Source organism: Mastomys coucha, unplaced genomic scaffold (genome assembly GCF_008632895.1).
Source record: "Mastomys coucha isolate ucsf_1 unplaced genomic scaffold, UCSF_Mcou_1 pScaffold20, whole genome shotgun sequence".
Taxonomy (NCBI): domain Eukaryota; kingdom Metazoa; phylum Chordata; class Mammalia; order Rodentia; family Muridae; genus Mastomys; species Mastomys coucha.
The window spans coordinates 5,081,132-5,103,660 of record NW_022196903.1 but is presented as its reverse complement, the minus strand read 5'-3'; the positions used below and the strand labels follow the sequence as shown (position 1 = coordinate 5,103,660).

Sequence of the window (22,529 nt, the reverse complement as noted above, 5' to 3'; positions counted from 1 at the left end):
GGTGGAGGAACACCATCGTAGATGCAGGGGGAGGGAGGATAGGTTTCGGGGGGATGGGGATGGGGGAACCGGGAAAGGGAATAACATTTGAAATGTGTTCTCTCCTCAAGGCCTCTTTTGTCTCCTGAGTATCTCCTGGGTCAGCACATTCTTTCCTGTATCCACAGCATCAATACACTAGTCTAAAACCACTGCCATCATTCCTTTGACTTTCAGTCTATCTATATCCACCTTGATTTCTCTCCTCCTGCTTATCTGTCCACTGCAGCAATCGATCTTTCCACACAGAAAGTAAGAGTCCTTTCTCCTTCATCGTTGGAAGCCTCCAAGGTTTTTCTACTGTGCCTAGGTCAAAATTAAAATAAAAGTCTGCCCTCCAGGATATAATCTGACCTTCTGCCTTATCTCATAGCACCTTTCTACATGTTCTCAGCAGCACAGCTGTGCTAGTCCACTCTTGATCAATTCTAGGACATTGATTCTATTGCCTCTTTCTTTGGGCCTTTTATACTCCCCTCTGGCAGCTGGACTACTTTTGGCAGATAGCCATGCTCAGTCCCTTTAGTGTAGCTTGACCACCATTGACTTCCTTCAAGTCAAATGCTTTGATAAGTCACTGCTGTAGGCTGGTTTGGACTTTGTTCTGAACCCCTCTTCTAATCTGTTGTTAGGCATTCGCTAATAATAATAAAAAAAAAAAATCCCCACTCAACTTCTCTTTGTGCCTACCACTACCAGCACCTGATATGGTACTCAATATCTGCCTAAAGAATGGATGTGTGTGTGTGTGTGTGTGTGTGTGTGTGTGTGTGTGTGTGTGTCTCAGAGTTACCACCTGAAAAATAAAAAAAGAATCTAAAAGTCAGAGTGGAATTTTTTTCTTTTGTTTTTAAAGGAAATTAAACACTTAGGAAACAACAAAGGTATACTCCAATTACTTAGTTGTGGAGTAATATGAAGACCTTCCCCCATTGAGTAGCAAGGCCAGTGTGAGCTAAGGATGAATCCCTTGCCTTTACCCTGGCTAGTTCAAGTTGGGGGCTAAGAGGTAGAATTTCACAGTAGGAGGAATGAACACAGAGCCATGCCTTGTAGTTTTGGCGGTGGAGAGGTGGCTGCTTCCTCAGGTAAATTGAATTTCTGTGGCCTGCGGAATACAAAACACAGACTAAAGAGGGTCTAATATGCAGGCTCACTTCCTAAAGTTTGGGAAAGAAGAAGAGAAAGGTGGAGTAATAGAAACAAAATAAAGAAATAAACGAAGGGCACATTTATTTGAGTAAAATAATTTTAAAGAGCCTTGAAAACCACAGGGGCTCCTCAAGATGTTTATGTAATTGAATAATTTTTATGGGATGGAGAGGAATAATAATCAAAACATGTCCGCTCAAGTGCATCTGGAAGCATGTGAAATTGCTGCACAGTGGTGGTCTGTGCTCTGCTGTGTCCCTTCGAGTTTTGTCCTTGGCTGGGCTGAGTGTGTCTTAGAGAGCAGACCTGGGACACAAACTATTAAACAAATTGTTCTGAATTCCAAATGCCCAACACTATAGCCTCCTCTTTGTTTGGAATGGAAAGGGCACAACATTTGGGAGCTCAGCAGCGAGTTAAGTGCTTTAATAATCACTGTCGACATACAAAGCATATGGCTTCACAGAACTCACTGGGTCACGATCCGATGGACATCTCCTCCATTTCTAAAATTACCCTTCAAAATCATCTAAGGAGCGTCTCAAACTGTTTGAATTCCTAAGGTTTATGTTCTGAGTGAAGGACACAAGCCCTCACTTCCTATGAGTAAATAAGCCTATAAAGGAAAAAAATCAAAATTTGTACCCAAGGGGAAAAATATCTCATTTGCATCTTGTTAGAAAAAAAGCTGAACTTTCATATAAGGAAGGCATTCTTTTACATACCTTAGATTTGTGATGGCATTGGCTCCTCCCAGAACCCCTCATTGCCTGTTTTCTGATTGTTTGCCTCAATAATCTGTTGTTATAATCAGCCCATGAAATAAAACCATCATAGCATTCAAAGACTTCCAATAATTGGCATCTTTTTATTGCTTACCAATCTAGTGTTAACAGGGTGTTTCTGGCATCGAAACTACTTACATAATGTTTAGTAGTCGGCTACAGGGTAGGGCAGGTTCTGTTACTAATGACTGAGCTCGCCTCCTTAAGTCTCATCATGTCACATGACTCACACCTTCCAGCAGGCCAATCTGAGAGAGAGGGAAGGTGGATACAGGCTGACATTCCCTCTTTCAGGTTTCCAGTCTTCTTATATCTGTTAGCCTCTCATTGGCCAACACCAAGTCACATTGTCAAGCGTGATTTCAGAGATGGGGGAAACTACAAAGTCACAGGGCAAAGTATAAGAGAATGCAGGAAGGACAGTCCTTGGGACTACAATGACACCACCTCCCACTCGTAATAATGTCATCACTTTCCAGTGACCCCCTACCCCAGCAGCATTTCATCATCCCTTGTCTGTGCTCTCAGGACTCATTCTCACTCTCCTCTCATTGTGACGTAATTGCCAATTTCTCTCAACTCCTTAGAAGCTTAGCATGCTCATAACAGTGCACCCTTTCGTACACATTTAGTGACTATGCATTAGATGTGTTAGTACTTTACAGATAGCCTCTGCCATACATAACATAGGACTGGACTCATAATGTGCTCTGTAAACTAGTATTGAATGAGTGCATGCACAAAAGCTCAGGCCCCAAACCTGACCCTTACCCTTTCAAAGGAAAAGGCTGAGGACAAATAATTTTCAGGGCCCTAGTTGAAAACGCCCTTCTAGGCGAGTATCCTGACCCTTGGTGATCTACAACAGAAATCTCAGCTGCTAAAATTCTGCCCATCTGGATTTCCTCTTCTTTCCTGGCCCCCAGCAGCCCATGCTCTCTTTTGCATCTCCTTTCTCTTCACAGAGGAAGGCAGAGCATTAGTGATATTTCACTCACTTCTTACAGTTAGAGCTCCCAGGGGGTGATTATTAGTCTTCATTCTGCAATAATGAATAATCAGTCTCCAGGGTGTTTGTGCTCACAGTGTGGTCAGGCTGAGAGGAGCTAATAAGTACTGTCTGCTGGTCTCTCAGCATGGTAGATAGGGAATTGAGAAGAATCCCTAGAAAATGTGTGTCCACTATACACACTATTCATACATCCTCTATCCTCCTAAGTATTCATTCAATCGGTATGTTAAATGTTTAACCTCAGCATTTTCCAGTTGCCTTCAATCCCATAGTGAAGCTTGTATTTCTGTGTAGTTTTCAGCTTCTTGATTTTCCAGGCAGTAGGGGAAGATGCTTAAAGGAGCATAGTAGCATAGTTATTAAGTCAGAGAGCCAGCCCTACCCTAAGTCAATTCTCTTCTTCCACTATGTGGGATCAAGGAATTGAACTCATGTTATCCGGCTTGGTAGCATCTGTCCTTATCCACTGAGCCAACTGACCAGCCCCCCCAAATCACTACTTTTAAAGCTATTTTAAAGGCTTTAATTATGGACTTTTTAAAATGGCATGGGAAGCATCCCATCAACAAATATGTGTTTCGTATGTGGCTTGTACCTGGCTACTCTACGCTGCCTGGTATATAATGATGAAAAAGCATACACTACTTCAGCATACTCATCTGCCTAGTTTCTTTGATACAAGAGGGTTTTGAAATAACATTTGAAATTATCAAGTAGAGCACATTAAGTGTGTATAGATTTTTATACATCAAAAAAAAAAAAAAAAAAAAAAAAAAAAAAAAAAAAAAAAGCTCAGTAAAATGTTGTTCTTTTTTTTTTTTTCTAAGTGTCTGGCTTTCCCCATCTAGAATATTATATAGTGGCACCTTGGATTAGAAGAAGGGGAAAATTTGACTTTATGTTTTTTTAACTTATATGTGTGTATGTTGAAGTCATGTTTGTGTGTGCGCGTGTGTGTATATATATCTAGACAACATCTCATGTAACTGAGGCTGGCCTCAATCTTGCTGTATGGCCAAAGGTGATCTGAAATTTCCAGTCCTTCTGCCTTGTCTCCAGATTGCTGGACTCACAGGAGTCTGCTCCTACAGCCAGCTTCTAGAGTGCTGGGAATGGAATTCCGGGCCTCAAAAATGCTATTCAAGCACTTCGCTGACTCAGCCATGTCCCTAACCCTCTACATTTGAACACTCCACTTTCTTACAACATAAGCTATAGAGTTAACATGTGCAGAACTTTCCTGGCCATCACTCCTTCCCTGAATTACAGTGTGGTTCATGGGTGGTTGGAGTTTCACTGGTATTCATCACTCAGTAATAAAAATTGAAGATTTATCAGTAGGAATGTTTTAGGCTGTGGAAAAATTCTTTGATATAAACCCTCAGTTGGCTCCTGAAACAGTAGAATTATGTTAGTAGAAAGAAAAAATGAAAGAAACCTCAAGAAAATAAAGAAATCAGTATATAGGATTGTGTCAATGATAGTGTTTGCATTTTAGCAAATGTTACACAAGATGTTAATGTTAGGAAAAGCCAAGTGAGGACTGTGTGGGGACTCAGAGACTGGAAAACTCTGGAACAAAGCATCTTCTTCAGGATGTGTGTGTCTCCAACCGTCACCGTGACCAGCTTGTAATTGCCAGGAGGAGACAGAGTTATTAATCTCCTTCTGCAAAGCATATAATTTATATAGTAAGTCTGTTACAAAAGTATACTTATCACAATTCTTGCCTGAGTCTTTTGGAAAGGAAGAATGGATGTCAGATCTGCTCATTCATCTGGAATATGTAATGATGCTTTCTTATATAAGACAGAGAAAGCCTTCACTGGTCTTTCCTCACCTGCACATTTTAACGTCATGGAGATTTGACTGCCTTCCCTCTTGTAGGTACAGACACAAGTTCGCCTTGCGAAAAAGAACTTTGACAAGTTGAAGATGGATGTGTGTCAAAAGGTGGATCTTCTTGGAGCAAGCAGATGTAACCTCTTATCTCACATGCTAGCAACATACCAGGTAACAAAGAGATATTTGTCTTGATAAACAGAGTCTAGCCAGAGGCTTAGACAATGGGAAATTGTGTGTTTGAATGGAAAGTATGCCCTGGGTATCATGGGTTCTGAATGCACCCTCACTTCTGCTTTTTAAGGCTCTGTAGTTTAATCAACAGTACAGTCATGACTATGTGCCATATACATGGTGGGGTTTTCTATTTTCCTGCATTTGTTCTGTGAGTCCTTTCTGCCTTGAGTGCCATTCTTTGTGTCTTTCCAGATCATAATCTAGACCCTATTAGCACTATACCCTACATGTCTTAGGATGTGATGCTTATTCAGGACACTTGGTTTCGTCCCTCTTAGTATTGCCATCCTTCAGGGTATCCCTGTGTCTATCCTCAGTGCTGTTGATGCCAACTGAATGTGAAGTACCAGATGCTGGGAGTTGCTGGGAATGTGTAAATTACTATAGCCTGGCTGCTTGAACTCAGAGAGTTCTAAGTTTAGGAAGAAACCTGGAGGCTGTCAATTTTTACTATATGTCCCAAACCTCTAGAAAAGGTATTCTACACAGAAAAATATTTTTAAGAATGCCAATAAGAGGACCATGGTGGCACAAGCCTTTGATCCTAGTACCCAAGAAGCAGACAGAGGTGGATCTCTGGGTTCAAGACTAGTCTGGTCTACAAAACAAGTTCCAGGTCATCCAGGCCCACAGCGTGAAACTCTGTGTCACCACCACTATCACCCTCAAAAAATATTGCCAGTGAAATTTAGGAGAAATCAAATCATTATAAAATGAGATGATTGAATAGCCCTGGATTTGGAGAATGGACTGAATGGGGCAAAGAAGATGGCAAGGTGAGGGTCCAGGTGGTGGGTGCAATCTAAACGTTGGGAGAAGTTTAGTTGGATGATGTGACAAGATCTAAGTAAACCATGGGAATAAAGGGAGGTACAGAGATGAGACCAAGTCAGCTTTGAGATGACTTAGAAAGCTATAGAATCTCGAAATACCTAAGATACAATTCACAAACCATAGGAAACTCCAGAAGAAGGATGAACAAAGTGTGGATACAAAGTGTGGAGCAGAGACTGAAGAAAGGACAATCCAGAAACTGCCCCACCTGGGAATCCTTCCTATATACAATCACCAAACCCAGACACTATTGTGGATGCCTGCAAGTGCTGGCTGAGAGGAGTCTGATATAGCTGTCTCCTGAGAGGCTTTACTAGTGCCAGACTAATACAGAAGTAGAGGCTCACAGCCATCCATTGGACTGAACACAGGGTCTCCAATGAAGGAGCTAGAAAAAGGACCCAAGGAACTGAAGGGGGTTTGCAGCCCCATAGGAGGAACAACAATATTAACTAACCAGTACCCCCAGAGCTCCCAGGGACTAAACCACCAACCAGAGAGTACACATGGTGGGACTCGGGACTCCAGCTACATATGTAGCAGAGGATGGCCTAGTCGGTCATCAATGGGAGGAGAGGCCCTGGTCCTGTGAAGGCTCTATGCCCAGTGTAGGGGAATGCTAGGGCCAGGAAGCAGGAGAGTAAAGGGGGAGGGAATAGGGATTTTTTTTCAGAGGGGAAACCAGGAAAGAGGAGAACATTTGAAATGTAAATAAGGAAAATATCTAATAAAAAATTGTGAAAAAAAAAAAAGAAAGCTATAGATCATTTCTTTGGGGACCCAGATCAGAAGTGGGCATTCAAGACATTAATGACTTTACCATCTTTCTTTACAGACCACTCTACTCCACTTTTGGGAGAAAACTTCTCACACCATGGCAGCCATCCATGAGAGCTTCAAAGGCTATCAACCATATGAATTCACAACATTAAAGGTATGAAAGCCAGAGACTCACTAGGAAATCTTGTGAAAAGCCAGTTTTATTTGTGTTGTAAACCAAACCCATGGCAGTATCACTACTCCTAGACCCCTGTCAGAGAGAACTATATCTCTGACCCAGCCTTTCACTATATATCATGATAATCCATATTCATCTGCCGTTGTTGAAGACAAGATTGCTCAAGAACAAGTAACTAATTACTTTTTGTGTAGTTTAGTTTAGTTTTGTTTTTCCATTACCTGAGATGGAATTCAGGCCTTTAAACATGTTAGACAGTTTACCACTGAGTTCCATCCCTACTTTTAACTATTCATTCTGAACATGCAGATCTGAGAAGATCTGTTTCTTTCCTCCTTTATTATATATATATATATATATATATATATATATATATATATATATATATAAGAAATTATTCTAAAGGCACCTCCAACATAAGATTGGAATTTTCCTGCTAATTGAAAGAGCTACATTAAACTCAAGGACCTTTGACTCAAAGGGCGTTTGTGTGCAGTATCTGATTCTCAGTATTGAAGCTGATTTGGAACTTGTCTGCCCCATGGCTACCAGAGATGAATGCACATCAAGATAAGAAAGTGATTGTCATTCCAGAAGGACTTTTAAGAATGATGGAAGAGAACAATGAGCACCTTGTTGTTGGGATGTGTCTTTTAAAGAAAACTATCAGGAAGAGCTAGCAAACTAAACCTTGAAATTATTCATTCCTAATTTTTAAGGAAATTTATAAGTCCACATAGCTAATGAAACATCAAAACAATAACCTCCCCCCTTTGCTGTAAAATGCATCTCTGATTTTAAATGTTTATGTCACCTAAAAATCTACAAAAATATTGAGATAGAAACCTTCAAAGATGTTGCCTGAGGGAAGGTCTCGAAAGGGACCCAGGAGTGTCCACTTGCCCTGGGCTGTGCCCAAACTGACTCCAGGAAGGATGCCTAGCCATAGAGTTGGTCCACACAGCCCCTATCTTGCTCAGTGGTTGGTGGTCACTGACGTACTGCATGGTGAACACACCCTGAATGTATACTGTTTTGCTCTGTCAACTATACGAAGGGACTAGGAGAGGAAGGCTTTTTATTTCTTACGCCTCCTGTATGTCTGTCATTCGGCCAAATGTCTGCACAGTCAGCAAGCAGCCCTCATCACACTGGCAGTCTTACTGTTGGAAGCAGCTGCATTTCTTCCCCGTGATTTACTGATGTTTTCAGCAACTTAGGAAGTATCCCTCCCAACCAAGGAAAATTAGTTAAAATTACAGTTCGTGCTACCTACCATTCTTTCCCTGGCCTGAGCAGATCAACTTTTCTTTCCACATTGTACTTCATGGATATTGTAACTGTTCTGTTGTTACTGTTGGTCTTTCATTTTCATTTTCGTAGTATTAAGGACTGAACCTAGGACCTCGCACATACTAGAAAAATACCATACTGCTAACCTGCCCACATGTTTGAATTTGCATCCAGTAACCAAAGGTCTTGTGACACATAAATTGGCCAGGAAGTCAATGAAATCTCTTCTTCCTCAAATATAATTTAAGAAAACTCATGTTAGAGTTTATTGCATATAAATGACATTAAAGTACCACAGGCGTGTATCTCTGTCCTCCTGGGCTGAGGAAACTATGACTCCAAGATATGTGCCCTCCTGTCCACCCTGAAGAAAATGTTAGAGGACTACTAGGCAAAAAATTTAGTGAAAATTTGACAATTGTGATTTAAGACATAATTACCTTCACCCTCCCTTAGGTTATAGTTTAAATAATAATGTATAGCTTATTTGTAATACAATCTTGTAGGATAAATATATCTCTTAAAGTATGATGGTATGACAGTCAAATTAAGAGTAAGTGTCCACAAGCCCATCAAATAAGCTGTTTTTTTTTTTCTTTAGCCTACGGAATGATGCTGATCTAGGCTTCCAGGGATGACATATTAGAAATTCAAAATAGATAATTATGTGGACTCTCATTGGACATAATAGGATCTTGTTATACACAGGTCATTATGTTTTTATAGATAGATTCACTTGTGTATCATAAATTGTATGCCAGGAAACATGAAGATGAAACCCATTAGCTCCCTGTGTGCCCTGTTTAAGTATGATGATACTGTTTGAATATCTAGAACTCTTGTACTAATAGCCTTTTAAAAGCACATGGCCTGTAGTTATACAAATTCTGATGTCATCCAACAAATTTTCAAACCTATAATTTTAGAAGGCCCTTCTCTATTGATAATGGATATTTGGAAATTTAAATAAATGTTTCACAATTAATTTGTCCTCCAGGTTGACGTAAGCAAATGGCCCCTTACGATGCCTTTTGGGATCCTGACTGGAAAGAAAACATTGTCTTAGGAGAAGATTGCCAGGCTCTGCTAATGAAAAGCGGGCCATTTGTTTTCTTTCCTTCAGGGTGTATTCTGAGTGTATTGGTAATTGTGCCATTGCAGCTGTATTTCCTGACTATTAGTTTTATGCTTGATGAAGGATGATAATTAATGTGTTAAACACTCGGCGTGTCCTGTTCGATAGGAAGATTCTCTTATAGCAAAAGTATGAGGCTGTACCTCATGCTCCTGGAACTTCAAATGAAGCTTCACCTAACAAATATAAAATAGTTCTTTTGTTAAATAAGTTCATTATAAAAATGAATCTCTACCTCATACATCTTTCAAAACATTCAAATGATGGCTTTGACTGTTTAATGGGAATGCTTCATGGAACAGCTAACACTGTTTTGGTCCAGGCCTGATGTGATTATATTGATTCTTCCTTAGGGAGGGCATAGAATCATTTCAATTTAAGGCTACATTTTAGCATTCAACATTATGGAAAATTTAGCGTTGAGATGTAATCTTACAAAAATGTAAAACTGATCATTCTAATGCCTCCAACTTAAAATAGAAGCATTCTAAGTAGTTGCCAGTAAAAGGCAAGTTTTCCCTTGCTTCTATTTTCAAATACAAGCACTTATTGATTTATTAAAATGTTAGTAACTGTGCATATCCTATATAAATTATCTGCCATCAATGTATTCATTGTATATTTATCCCAAATCTGGGACAGTCCTTCACATGGCAGGAATTATCATGTTCTGGGGACAGGCAGAGAATGTTACTTGCTGAATCTGGAAAGCGTTGTCCCTTTTCAGGGGAGCAATTTGGGCTCAGAGCTTAAAGCTTTTTAAAGAAATTAAATGAAATTCTGTCTTTTTAGGAGAGAAGTGCCTGTCGTAAGTTGCCAGCCCTTAGATGTGGTTGTTTACTTCATCCTTCCGGGATATCATTTCTCCATTTCTCCATGGGTCCAGGGCAGGCAACAGCCACAGAGGAGTCAAGTGGCTTTTCCCTGGATCATCTACAATTCCATTTGCATCAATTGCCATTCCTTTTCTATCTGGTGTTCTGGCAGTGGGTGGAGTTGGGCATTTTTATAGGGATATTAGGGTAAGGAGTGGGCCCTTTACAACTGAGGGTGGGGCCTGAGCCCGTTACAACAGGGACACATACTTCTGAAGACGGGTTGAGGGCCAGCATGCCCCCCTTCCTGTGTTTGCATTATGGGGCTGTCTGAATTGCAGTTCAATTCTTTGAGACAGAATCTTAAACTGCACTGACTTTAAACTCACAATCCTCCTACTTCGGCCTCCCAAGTACTGGATTATAGGTGTGTATGATCCTGCCACATTTGTTTTTTTGGTTTTTTTTTTCTTTTTTTACATTTTATTGCATTATGATGAGAAAAGTTACATGATTTCAATTTATCTAAATTTATTAACATTTAAAGACATATTTTAAGTAAATAGAATTAAATCACATTCTTGTTTCCCAATACAAAACAAACAAACAAACAAACAAAAAGACTTTATATATTTATGTTCATTTAAGAAAATACTAGTAGTGATTTATTATTTTGAAATATACAGTTAATATGTTTGGAGTTATTTAAAATTTATATTGAGAAAAATGTATGTATTTTCAGTATTGTGGTTGACAAGCATCTACATAAGACTTCAATTGATTATTGCTGTATATCAAACAATTTTTATAATACTCATTTTTATTGTTATAATAGTTTATATATTTTAAAGAATATGACAAAAGAAGATATTGTAGGTATTGAAGGGGATTTCCTGGGAAGAGTTGGGCCACATTTGTTTTTTAACTTTTCTCTGGGCCAGTGTTTCACTAGGCTAACTGAGTTGACCTGAAATTCTTTCTCTTCACACTTGCACACTCCCAAGTGCTGCTGGGAGGAGATTTTTGGTTTTATTTTTTGAAGACATTGGAGTGCTTGGGTCTAACAGAGATGGTCAGTTTCAGAGTATAGCCCCAAGACACACTTCATTTCAGTGGTTTTTGGAAGGAACAGCGGGTTTTTCCACTTTGCTCTGCATATTCTCGGATTGTACGATAAAGTATATAAAAGCACACACAGCCAGACCAGCCACACCGATGCCCAGCCATGCCAGTGGTGATGTGAGGGCAGCGATAATAAGGTGGTAGTAGAGGAACTGCTGCTGCTGCTGCTGCTGCTGATGGTGGTGGTGGTGGTGGTGATGGTACAAGTGAGGCGGTAGAAGAGGCTGTGAACGTGAAGACCATGTTGGTGTTGCTGTGGGTGTTGTTGACTAACATGATAGTGGAGGAATTGCTGCTGCTGCTGCTGATGATAATGATGATGGTTGGTGTAGGTGTTGGTGATTAAAATGGTAGCAGGAAGCCGGGCGGTGGTGGCGCACGCCTTTAATCCCAGCACTTGGGAGGCAGAGGCAGGTGGATTTCTGGGTTCGAGGCCAGCCTGGTCTACAGAGTGAGTTCCAGGACAGCCAGGGCTACACAGAGAAACCCTGTCTCAAAAAACCAAAAAAAAAAAAAAAAAAAAAAAGGTCGCAGGTTGCTGGTGATGAGCTGATGGGAGTGATGATGGGGAAGGAAGTCCTGGTGACAATGGTGCTGGCACAGAGGGTCGTATCAGCAGTGGCTGTGATGGGGATAGAAGTAGACCTCCAGTAAGTAAGGCCTCCAGCAACACTAGTGGCGACGATGGAGATGTACTTACTAAGAGTTCTACATGGATCCAGAAGTCAGCCACGGACAGCACATCAGAAGAAAACTGCAAGGTCAAGCAGTCCAGTTTCAGTTATTACCATTTTCATCCCAGACGGTTGGGTTTCACGACCAGTCTCACAGGCAAGGGTGTCAGTGGGGAATCTTAGCAGGCTTCAACCTAGGGCTCACATAGCCCACCCCTCCCTGGTTTCCACTGGACACCTGGCAGTTCCATTTCGTAAACCTGTCCTTCAACCTCACAGGCCTTGGTCAGCTCTCAAATAATTCCCACCAGGGACAGAAGAGCCAGAAAGGCATGAGGGTGTGCCATCTCTTCAGCCAGGCAGGCTCTAACCAATATAAATTGGCTTTGCAACTTAACTCTTGACCTGGGCCAAGATTTACCTCTAAGGAACCTGAACTTAAAAACTCAACTCCAAGCATGTTCAAAAATAACCACTGGAACAGCCATGGTGGTTCCTCCCTTCTCTCTGGGGTGTGAGTCCCAGGACCGAGGCATGGAACATCATTCTGGAGACCAAAATATTCCTAGCTTTAAAAAGACCAAAACATCCTTTTCTGAATTTTGTTTTTCTCAAATTCATATGCCTAGCAGCCTCCTTCCACCCACCTTCACATTTCTCAGCTAGTCATCTGAGCATTTACCGACAGGCCACATGGCTCTGTAGTTACTTGCTTTGAAAATAATGCCATAATAGTTTTTATGAAAATTGGGTAAATATCTCTGCAATGCTATTTTAGTTAACAGTCCCAACAAGGCAATTACTCGTGGCAAGCATCCAGAATATCCTTTTAGACTTTCAAGTTTTGCTCTCAGGGTACTTAGCAAAGCTTTTGCCTCATTTTTTTTTCCTTCTTCCTTTTTTTTTTCCTTCCTTTTTTCCCCCCAAACTGCTTCAGGCCAGATCCTTGGAAAGAACAGGTTTGGGGAGATATCTCAGTCACTGGGGAAGAGGGAATGAATGGATGAGCTAACCAGGACCACCACTGAAATCCAAGCTGGGCAAGCCAGAGTTTTGTCTGTCGTTGGCCATCTCTGCCTTATGGTGATTGGCATTATTTCTCCCTGGCAGCTGGTCACTCAGGCTCTCCTTAAAACAGCCTGGGGCTTCTGCCCCCGTTCCTTCTTCCCAAACTTCTCTCTGCTGGACAGGAAAAAAAAAATAACCCCACTGTATAGTTTTTCTGTGCCAGACACTTGCTATGAAATAATGTCTAGGAACATTTTCATATGGTATGTGTGAGTCTTAAATGTTCCAGGGATGGGATTGCAATCAATGACACTGTTAGGTTCAGCATTAACAGGTAGAAAATGTCTGTATTTTATTTAACCCTCAAATTATCTTCAGAGCACTTGAGTATGTTCAGTCTTATTCCCATGTTTCAAATGAAACCAGAGCCCAGAGACAGCTAGTAATTTGCCCAAGGCTCTGTGCTTGTGCGCTAGATCTGGGAACAGCAAAGTTCAGGCTTTTACCACCCTGCTAGGAACCGCTTCCCACGGGTAGTTCTGGCTGTGAAGCAGGTGGGCAGGAAAGAGCAGAAATGCCACTTTTAAAAAGTACAGCCATAGCTTCCAACTAACAATCACACTTTGAAGTTTTCTCTTGTGGGTGAAAACAGTAATTTATGTGACAGCCCCTCAAATATCTGGGAACATGGGACTCCTCTCTGAGAAAGTGGAATGGAGTCCCCTCTGTATCCTCAACACTTCTCATTAAAGGGGACGCTGAGTCAATGACCTTGACTTGGTTGTTCAAGACATTTCCTTAAATTGTGCAACTTTAAAGACACATTCAGATAGAGCTTCTATTTGTGTGTGGCTGAATGGCCTGAAGCAAATTACTTCATCTCTCTGAGCCTCCACTTCCACGTCAGGAGACAAGCAGTGTTTCTGAGGCTACTTGAAGCTGGAGGGTGTGAACGTGGAGTCTAGAATACAGGACTGAAGGCATCAGCCACCCTTTAGACCAGTGGTTCCCAACCTTCTGAATGCTGAGGTCCTTCAATACAGTTCCTCAGGTTGTGGTAACCCCCAACCACAAAATTATTTCCAGTGCTACTTCACAACTCTTATGAATAAATTAATTCATGAATTTATGTAATTCATAAACATTATGGATTATAATGTAAAAATATTGGTGTTTTCCAAAGGTCTTGGGTGACCCGTTGAAAGGTTCCATTGACCCCAGAAGGGTCACGACCCACAGGTTGAGAAACACTGCTCAAGACCCTTCAGGGTCCTGACAAGAAGGTGGTCTGTAGTATTTGGTGCTATAGATTACCTCCATGTTCTGGTGGGTAAACTGAGGCCTGAGAATGATGAGAACTGTGTTCATGTCAAAGCACTGCTTGATAGCCATCCAAGGACCCCGTCTTCCCCCCAGCACTCTGTAATGTCTTCCCAGGAACAAGTCCCTGTGCTACTTTAAAGCATAAGAGTATATATGTCTTTATGATGGGGATTTTTCCCTCTAGTTTTACTTGGGTCTGTTGTTCTGCAGTTCAGTTCAAAATTGTCTCTAGTACTAGATTAATATGGTGTCATTTGTACATGGTGGGGGACGTGTGTGGTGGGGAAGAGGGGGACATATGTTCTCAATGTCCATGAACTGCGTGGCTGGTACACATCATGTCCTCCACTTTTTATTTCTCATGTGGTACCAATTATATAAACACAAACATACGCGCGCGCACACACCCAGCTGAATGCAGCATCTTTTTGACCATGCAAAACTATTTTAAGTGCTTTTGTTTCCTTTTCCTGACAACTATTTGGCACCTCTGTATGCGTACAGTGTAATTAATGGAAAGTAGCGTAAGAGAATGAAGTGTCTAATTAAGGAGGACAGGAAATGTTACCCAGTTGTGTAAGGTGGGCCTCCGTCTGGGTTCTTAGAACTGGCTGCTGGCCCTTTGTCTGAGGAATTTGTTTTGTTGAGTAGTTTTGCTTTCTTTCAGATGACTGTTGCTGCCGCCTTTATTTTCCTAATACAGGAAGTAGTAATTCCCTTTATTATATTAAGCTGTTTCCTTTTTAAGACGTTTTTGCAAGCCAGGTCTGCACATTTCCTTTGTCACGCTGATCTTCTATATTGTGTGTGTGCTTCCTGAAGCCATTTGTGCATTGATGGAAATTATTAGCCTGTTGCTGCAGCCTGACCAAGGACAGGTTACTTAGCCTGCAGTGGCCCTTTCATCCGCAAAGGCGCTTTCAGTCAGGGGAGGGATGCTGGGCACAGCTGAGGGGCAATGATGTCCACAGACAGTTTGAGGGAAGGACTGACTGGGTGAGGTTTAGAAGCACTTGCTTTAGAGTTTTCTCTTCTGGCCATGGATTCAAATGTGGCTTCCATAGGCAGCGACCGGAAGTGGTTCTGTCTGAGGGCTATCTCTTCACATGCAGCCGCAGGACCTTTCTTGTTCATTTTGCCAGAACATGGATTCATGTTACTCAGAAAATGCTGTCACTTCTGCAGGGGGCTGTTAGGGTCAAGTGTTTTTTAACTGGGGTTGTGGGACTTCAAAATAATCAGAAAAATTCATTTGCAACATCCCTAACCCTTAGCAACCCCAACTGTCTACCTCCTCCCCACTGACCTTGGTTGAGGCAGGAAATTATTCTCCACGCCACAGAATGGCATGCCTTGGACAGTCACACAATAAACTAAATTTCAGGTGAGATTAGGACCTGAGCTTTCTAACTTTCTGTTAGAGGCTCCCTTCAGTGAGTGCCATTTTTCCTCAGAGACAAGCTTCTTGGGTGGTTCTGCTCTTTTGCCTTTTTGATTTTGCTTTGTTTGATCTCCAAGCCTTATGGTAGCAAGCCCATTGTCAGTGTTCAAAACATTGATTGTTCTGATGCGTGTATAACTCTGTGGATATATTATAAATCTTTGACTTACAACTTTGGAGCGTTTGAATCCTGTGGCATGTGGATTGTATTTCACGTAAGCTGAGATGTGTGTGAATACAATGTTTTCCTTCACTCGAAATTCTCAAAGTGAATAAATAAGCTAATGTGCTTACATTCGTTTTCCTTATAGTGTTCTATGCCTTTTCAGAGTTTTCCCCTGAACGTTTACATTTCTTAGCTAAATAGATGTAGCTGTTGATGGTGAACATTGCATTAATCTTTTTAACCAACAAGTACGAATTTTACCATTTGCCAGGCTTCAGAAACCAAATTATCATAGGGACAATAGTAATGTAGGACGAGAAGAGCATTGTCACAGGAATTATTAATAGTAAATTAAAGTAGCAATTGGAACTGCAGCCATTCGGTTGGGAATGCACAATAGTGTCTTACGTGTGACTGTGGTGACAGGGGGCCAACAATTGAGTCCCTGGTAATGGCCCAACGGGGGAAAGGCTTGAAAAGAGGCAAGGAGTGGTTTACATTACAAAGGGATTGTCTGAGAGCTGCTCCAGTGTGGTCAGGAGGGGAGGTTGGCTGGAGACAGGAGGGATGATAACCATGGAACTGTCAAGGGCATCTTGGGGGTTTAGACAGGGGCTGTGGCAGCTAGACGCAGCCCACTGAAGCAGACATGTCCATGGCCTGCCCAATGTTGATTGACAAAAAGGAAACACAATGAGGAGATAATTGAGCGAACCAGGAGGCCTGGGCAAGTGTCACAAGATCTAAAAGTGAGTCCTGAGCATTGGCTGAAAACACTCCAGCCTTCACTCTGATCAGAACTGAGCCATTCTATGAAGAATACAGCTGCATAGAGACAAGAGAGAGAGAGATGCTGTGATTGGCAAATGTATGGAAAAGAGTATGTTTTTGACATCCGATGAACTCCCATTTATGGTTACACAACTCTAACACATACACACACACTCCCATGTGACGCACACATATGTTCACACTACTTTTACTGGATTTTTTTTTTTTGTATGTACAACAAAACTGTCTAGAATACAATCTGGACCCACTGTCTCATTTGCTCTCACCCTGTCCATTGTAGCATTTTTCCTACAGGTCCAGGCTGCAGCACACAATGATCATGTGCTGTGTGTAGTTGTTATGCATCGAGAGACAGTACAAAGGAGGCAAAATGGCCAGTGCCACAGCGAATGCTCTCCCTGGGAGACACTGCTGGCCACATTGTGGGGGTCTCCGAAGACTTCTACTCTTGCCAGTTACAGCATGGCCCCAGTGACTTTTCCACACAGACTGGCCTATACCTTTGGGCTTTTGTATTTAAGTTTCTCATTGAGCTGTATGTGAGACTGGTTCCTGCTTGTCATTTACTCTCAGTTGAAGTGTCATCTCTTTGAGAGATGACATTCATCCCCATTCACTGAAATAATGGTCTGATGGTCTTATCTCCCTGTTTAAATGATCTGCCTAGGCATCTCCCTTGCTGATAATTTTTCTTTTGACTGACATCCAAAGTATCCCAAACAACATCTTATACGAGGTAGACACCCCAAAAATATTTTTTAAATGAACATACCAATTTAACATCCAGAGGCAGGGAGTTATTAAAAATAACGGCAGTAAATAAATAAAAATAAATAAATCTTAAAAAGGGCTGGAGAAATGGCTCAGTGAATAAGAGCATTGACTGTTTCCCAGAGGTCCTGAGTTCAATTTCCAGCAATCACATGGTGGCTCACAACCATCTGTACTAGGACCCGATGCCCTCCTCTGGTGTGTCTGAAGACAGCTACAGTGTACTCATCATACATAAAATTAAAAAAAAAAAAAAAGAACTTAAAAGTAATAGCAATGCTGCATAGGCAGGCTTTATGCAGAGCTTAAATCAAGAGACACAGACTCAATAAAGAGACCTCATGGCTTATGGGGAAAGGCACTTGCTGACAAGCTCCACAAGCTGAGGTTGATCTCTAGAGCCCATGTGGTAAAAGGAGAGAACTGTTTCTACAAGTTGTCCTCTGCTCTACACACATGTACCATGGCCACCCCCATACATACAAAATGAATAAATGCTTATGACAAAAAATTAAAATACCATGACCCCACTTTAGAATATTGGTGAGTTGGATGCATATCTGTATACTTTAATTTAGTATTAAATGTTTGCAATACATACTCTGTAGTTTCAACTCTACTGTATTTTTATACAGGAATTGTGTTGGTACAGAGTATCTATAAAAAGACATACACTGATCAGACTGTTAATGCGAATTGGCGTCAGAAGGATGTTCTTAAATCTGGAGTGCCCAGTGAAGTTGTGTGGAAAGTAGCAGTAATTGATGTGGGCTTTGAAAGGACTCAGGATTTCTGAGGGAGAGCAACTAAGAACAAAGATAGGACAGGAACAATAAGTACACGGGAGACACCCCCCCCCCAGGAGGCAGCTCCAACTGAATAGAGAGCTCATGCTTTGCAGATAGTGGGAAGCAACAGAGAGACTGGAGGTAGCCTGGCATTTGGGATGACTAAAAATCAAGCAGAGAGAGAAAGAAAGAGGGCGGGGGGAGAGTGTTAGTTTTAGATTAGGAATGGCAAGAAGTAAGGAACGATTATCAAGTCTTGAGAACAAGGGCAGCATGATGACATTGGTATTTTCGGAAAATTACTCAGTACAGGGAGTGAAATGAGGCTGGCAGTTGGGGGTAAAACACCAGTATCCATCTGGTGTCCGTGGCAGACTCCAAAGTCGGCCTCAGCTATGCTTTTCCTGGACACAGCCTTAGAGTGTCTTCACCCAGGCCTCCAGTCAGCCATCACTAATCAATCCGCATTGGCCCTGAAGCCTGCCTGCCTCCCTCTGTGTGTCACCGTGGAGAAAAGAACACAAGAGCCAGGATAGAAAGGCAGGGAGGCCCAGAGGATGAGAACTGGACTTTAGTAGTTCTGAGAAGACTAAATATCTTGAGATATTCCTTTTGTGCTTGTAGGTTTGTATTTTAATTAGGGCCCAAAATAGAAATCTTTTTGTATAAGTCATTATTCATTGTTAAAGAAACATTTGCTTTCTCTTTCTAGGTCTCTTCTACTGGCGTGCAGTTTGTAAGGAGTTGCTTCTTTATAACAACAACAAAAAAAAAAACCCAACTTTCCTTAAATGTTTAATAAACCTTTAAAATAGTAACTCTAGCAAATGATGTGCCAAAAAAAAAGACTCTTGCCTGTTCTTAATCTACACAGACTTAGAAAAACCTGCTCTGTCCTTTTGTAGGAATTAAACTGTCAGAATATGTTAAGATACTATTTTGGTTTTTTATAATATACAGTATATATATGTATATATATTTTCTGATATATAAATATATGTATATATATATACATATACAAACATACATTTGTTGTTGTCTACCGTTTTTTAAAGATAGGTTTCAAATTACAAAATAACAAACAAAATTAAAAATAAAATGCAGTCGTCTCAACTTCAGTGGAAGCTTATACTGTGTCAGAGTGTGGACCTCAGGAAGAATAGTGTTTATCATAGCTGTATGCTGAAGTTGGAAAGTTGGTTACTTCCAACAGTAACCAAAAGATCTTTTCTGGGTAGCTTATCACAAAGGGGGAAACATAAATCCAGTGGCAAATCAACCCTCCCTTGTGAGCCTTAATCCTCGGCTCTGTCTGAGAACACTGCTACTTTCCCATAGAAACCTTTCCCTGTGTCCTTGCCTGGGACAACCTCCTCAAAGCTCCGGCTCTGAGGGTAGATATGGACACTGACAGCAGGTGAGTATTTTTACTGATGATTTTTCTTTAACATTCTTTGCTTTTTCTTTTTTCTTTTTTCCCTACCCGTGGCTTATGATCAAGAGCTTACAAGACCCTATGAAAAAGCTAGTTGAGAAAGAAGGGAAGAAGAGCTCCCGGAGGGAGAACCGGGAGGCTGTGGCACCAGAACCAAGGCAGTAAGTCCCAGGCTCCTTCCTCTTGATAGACATTTCCTTCCTCATGGCAAGCCCAGGTGAGGCCACTGACTGGAGGGGTCCACCATGTCCTCACTATGCTATTCCCTTGTGAGGAGTTTACTAGCTAGACAAGGCAAGTGTCCCCATACTTTGATCTCCATGTCCTCTCTGGTTTCTGGTTATGACCCCCATTTGTTGTCATCAACACTCACAAGATATGCTAGACAGGGAAATTCCCCACCTTTTCTCTTCTAGAAGTCTGTGGCTTATGAAATTGCTTAGCCATGTGTGTAGTCTAAAAGTGTGTGGGGTTGTGACTCTCTTCCTTCATGGCTCTGCCTTTTATTCTCTCTCTTCTCTGAAGAAAAGAATAGCCCAGAGAGTGGGAAGTGTTGGCATCAGGGCCTCTGAAACTCAAGACATCACATAGGCCTCACAGACCTGTTGCCAAGGCAACAGCCACCATATTCCCAGAATCCATTGGGCTCACCTCCCACCTTTACCTGCAGCCACCACGTTACCACCCATATATATATATATATGAATGAATATATATATATCCCTCTTCTCTTTCTGTTGCCACCCCTTCTCTCTCTCTCTCTCTCCCAATAAAACCTCTTACATGTGGAACTGTGTGGACCTAGTATGGTGTGTCCAGATGCGAGCTGCCATACTAACACATCAGGAAGTGGCTCCCCTGCCTCTGTTTTCGCCTTTTCTTATTTAGAAACACCAAGGTGAATTTGTAGCACATGATCCCTAACGTGACACAGGGAGAAGGAACTTTGAATGTGTGGCAATGTCTGTGGAGATGAACAGTGGTCACTCTGAGCTGCCTGACCTGGGAAGGACAGGAAGCATTATTCCCCCAGTCTCTTCCTCCTCTGCACACCTCCAGAACTTAGACAATTTTATGGTTAGACAGGCTGACATTTTTATTGTAAGTTCTAAGGAAGCTTCAGATGTGTGGGATGTGTATTTTGTCCCATAGAAATATTTGCTCCCAACATTAGCCCCTTTTGAGTTTTAAAGAAAATCCTGACAATTTTCTCTGGTGTAGAACACAGACAAGTTTTCACTCTTCAACAGACCATAGGATGTGATCTGGATCCACACAATCGCTTCCTGGTGAGGGGCATCTAGGAACTGCCTGCTCTATGCTGGCCCAATGTAGGGGCTCCCTGTGGTACAGTGACCATCTGAGCATTCATCTACTCATGTACACATTGTGTGGAGGATGGAGTGGGGCTTGGAAAGGGCAAGGCCCTAGAGTGAGCCCCATTAGAAGCCATGCCCAGAGCAAATCCCAAAAGAATCTTCCTTTTACCATATAAGCTAATGCAGTCCATGCAGTCCAAATAACGCATTAGCTGCACCAGAAGGGATCTCATAGTGTCTTGATGTGTTGACTTTCACCAATTTCAGATTTCTCAAGTGTCTTAGTACTTGTTTGAAAGCTCAAAATGTACACTAGTCACTATTTTCAATGACAGTGAAAAGTGAAAGTTTAGAAGGACTTTTGTTCAGAAGTAGCAGATGAAAGTGAACCATAGCACAAGAAAGAAGCAAATAAATGAGTGTCAAGGTGGTGGAGAGCTATTCCAGTGGGCAAGCATGCCTCTGGGTTTGGGAGTGACCCTGCCTTCTGCCTTCTGTGTAGTTTGGTGTCTCTTTTTTTAACCCCAGGAATCAGGATTAACCATTGTCTAACCATCCCTTTCTATGGTTTTTCCCAGTGGTAACTATATGAGTGTATGGCAGTTATCCCTAACTACCCATCAAGATGTTTATGTGTGTGCCTTATGATGAAGCCATACTTGTGCATGAAGATGCTATAGAATGTTACAGAGTACACGCAATGTTATTTCTTCCTCAGAAAATTTATGCCATACAAATGAGTGCCCCCATCTCCATCTCCCTCTCTCTACTCCCAACCTGTGTGTGTGTGTGTGTGTGTGTGTGTGTGTGTGTGTGTGTTGCTGTCAGTGAAGCAATAGATATTGCACTGAAGATATAGCTGTCCCATAAACATAAATTTGCAGTTTTGTAAAATTGCGTAAAATCAATGTTCTTTTTATTTTAAGGTTAATTTCTTTGGAGGATGAGAACCAGCACAAAGAATCCTCTACTTGTAAGAGTAAGTTTTAATTTCTATTTAAATTGATTCACAGACACTGTTTCAATGCACAACACCCAACTTTGTTGTTTTTCACAAATTCCCTTTTGGCTCTCTTTTCTGTCTTGAGAAAAGACTGTATTAATTTGCTTCCTGTAGTCCCAGTTATTAAAGTTATCAACCCTTAAGCAGTAGATAATATATTTCAAGATGGCCAGAAAATGCTATTGTGAGTGACTTTAGCCCCCTCCAAGTGATTAGAACCTGGCAGATAGCTGTTTCTTTCCAGGAGATAACATTTCTGAACTGGCCTGAGTAGTCTTGGTACAGTTTCGATATCATACTCCAGGTATGGTCATTGCTGATTTCCTGGTGGGTTTCCCTCATTGGAGACAGGAGAGCTCAGATTTTGCCCTACCAGGTGAATCCTCAGGCCATGTTAAGTCTGGATGCCAACTACCTCAAGGTAAACTGAAGCCTACCTTAGGAGGAGGGTTACACATGAGGGGTGGCACTCTGTTGTGGCATTCTACTATCTCTGCCTCCTCCCTTGCTGCCAGGTTTTCTGTTGGCTCCTTACCATAAAGGTACAGAGAATGGAAAATTATGGTAAAACCAATATGTAACAGT

At 41.6% G+C, this 22,529-nt stretch overlaps 1 protein-coding gene across 5 annotated transcripts in view; it reads left to right on the top strand.

Annotated features, from left to right (window-relative positions):
* Positions 1 to 22,529, top strand: part of Ica1 (islet cell autoantigen 1) — a 144,344-nt gene that overhangs the window by 96,662 nt on the left and 25,153 nt on the right. For 4 of the 5 annotated variants that reach the window (XM_031381173.1, XM_031381174.1, XM_031381170.1 and 1 more), the window contains exons 7-10: positions 4,876 to 5,001; positions 6,737 to 6,835; positions 19,689 to 19,783; positions 21,868 to 21,920. In XM_031381173.1, the coding sequence (XP_031237033.1) occupies positions 4,876 to 5,001; positions 6,737 to 6,835; positions 19,689 to 19,783; positions 21,868 to 21,920 (373 nt within the window). Of the gene's footprint in view, positions 1 to 4,875; positions 5,002 to 6,736; positions 6,836 to 18,899; positions 19,016 to 19,688; positions 19,784 to 21,867; positions 21,921 to 22,529 lie in introns of those variants that run through there. The other variant, XM_031381175.1, reaches the window with a different exon arrangement.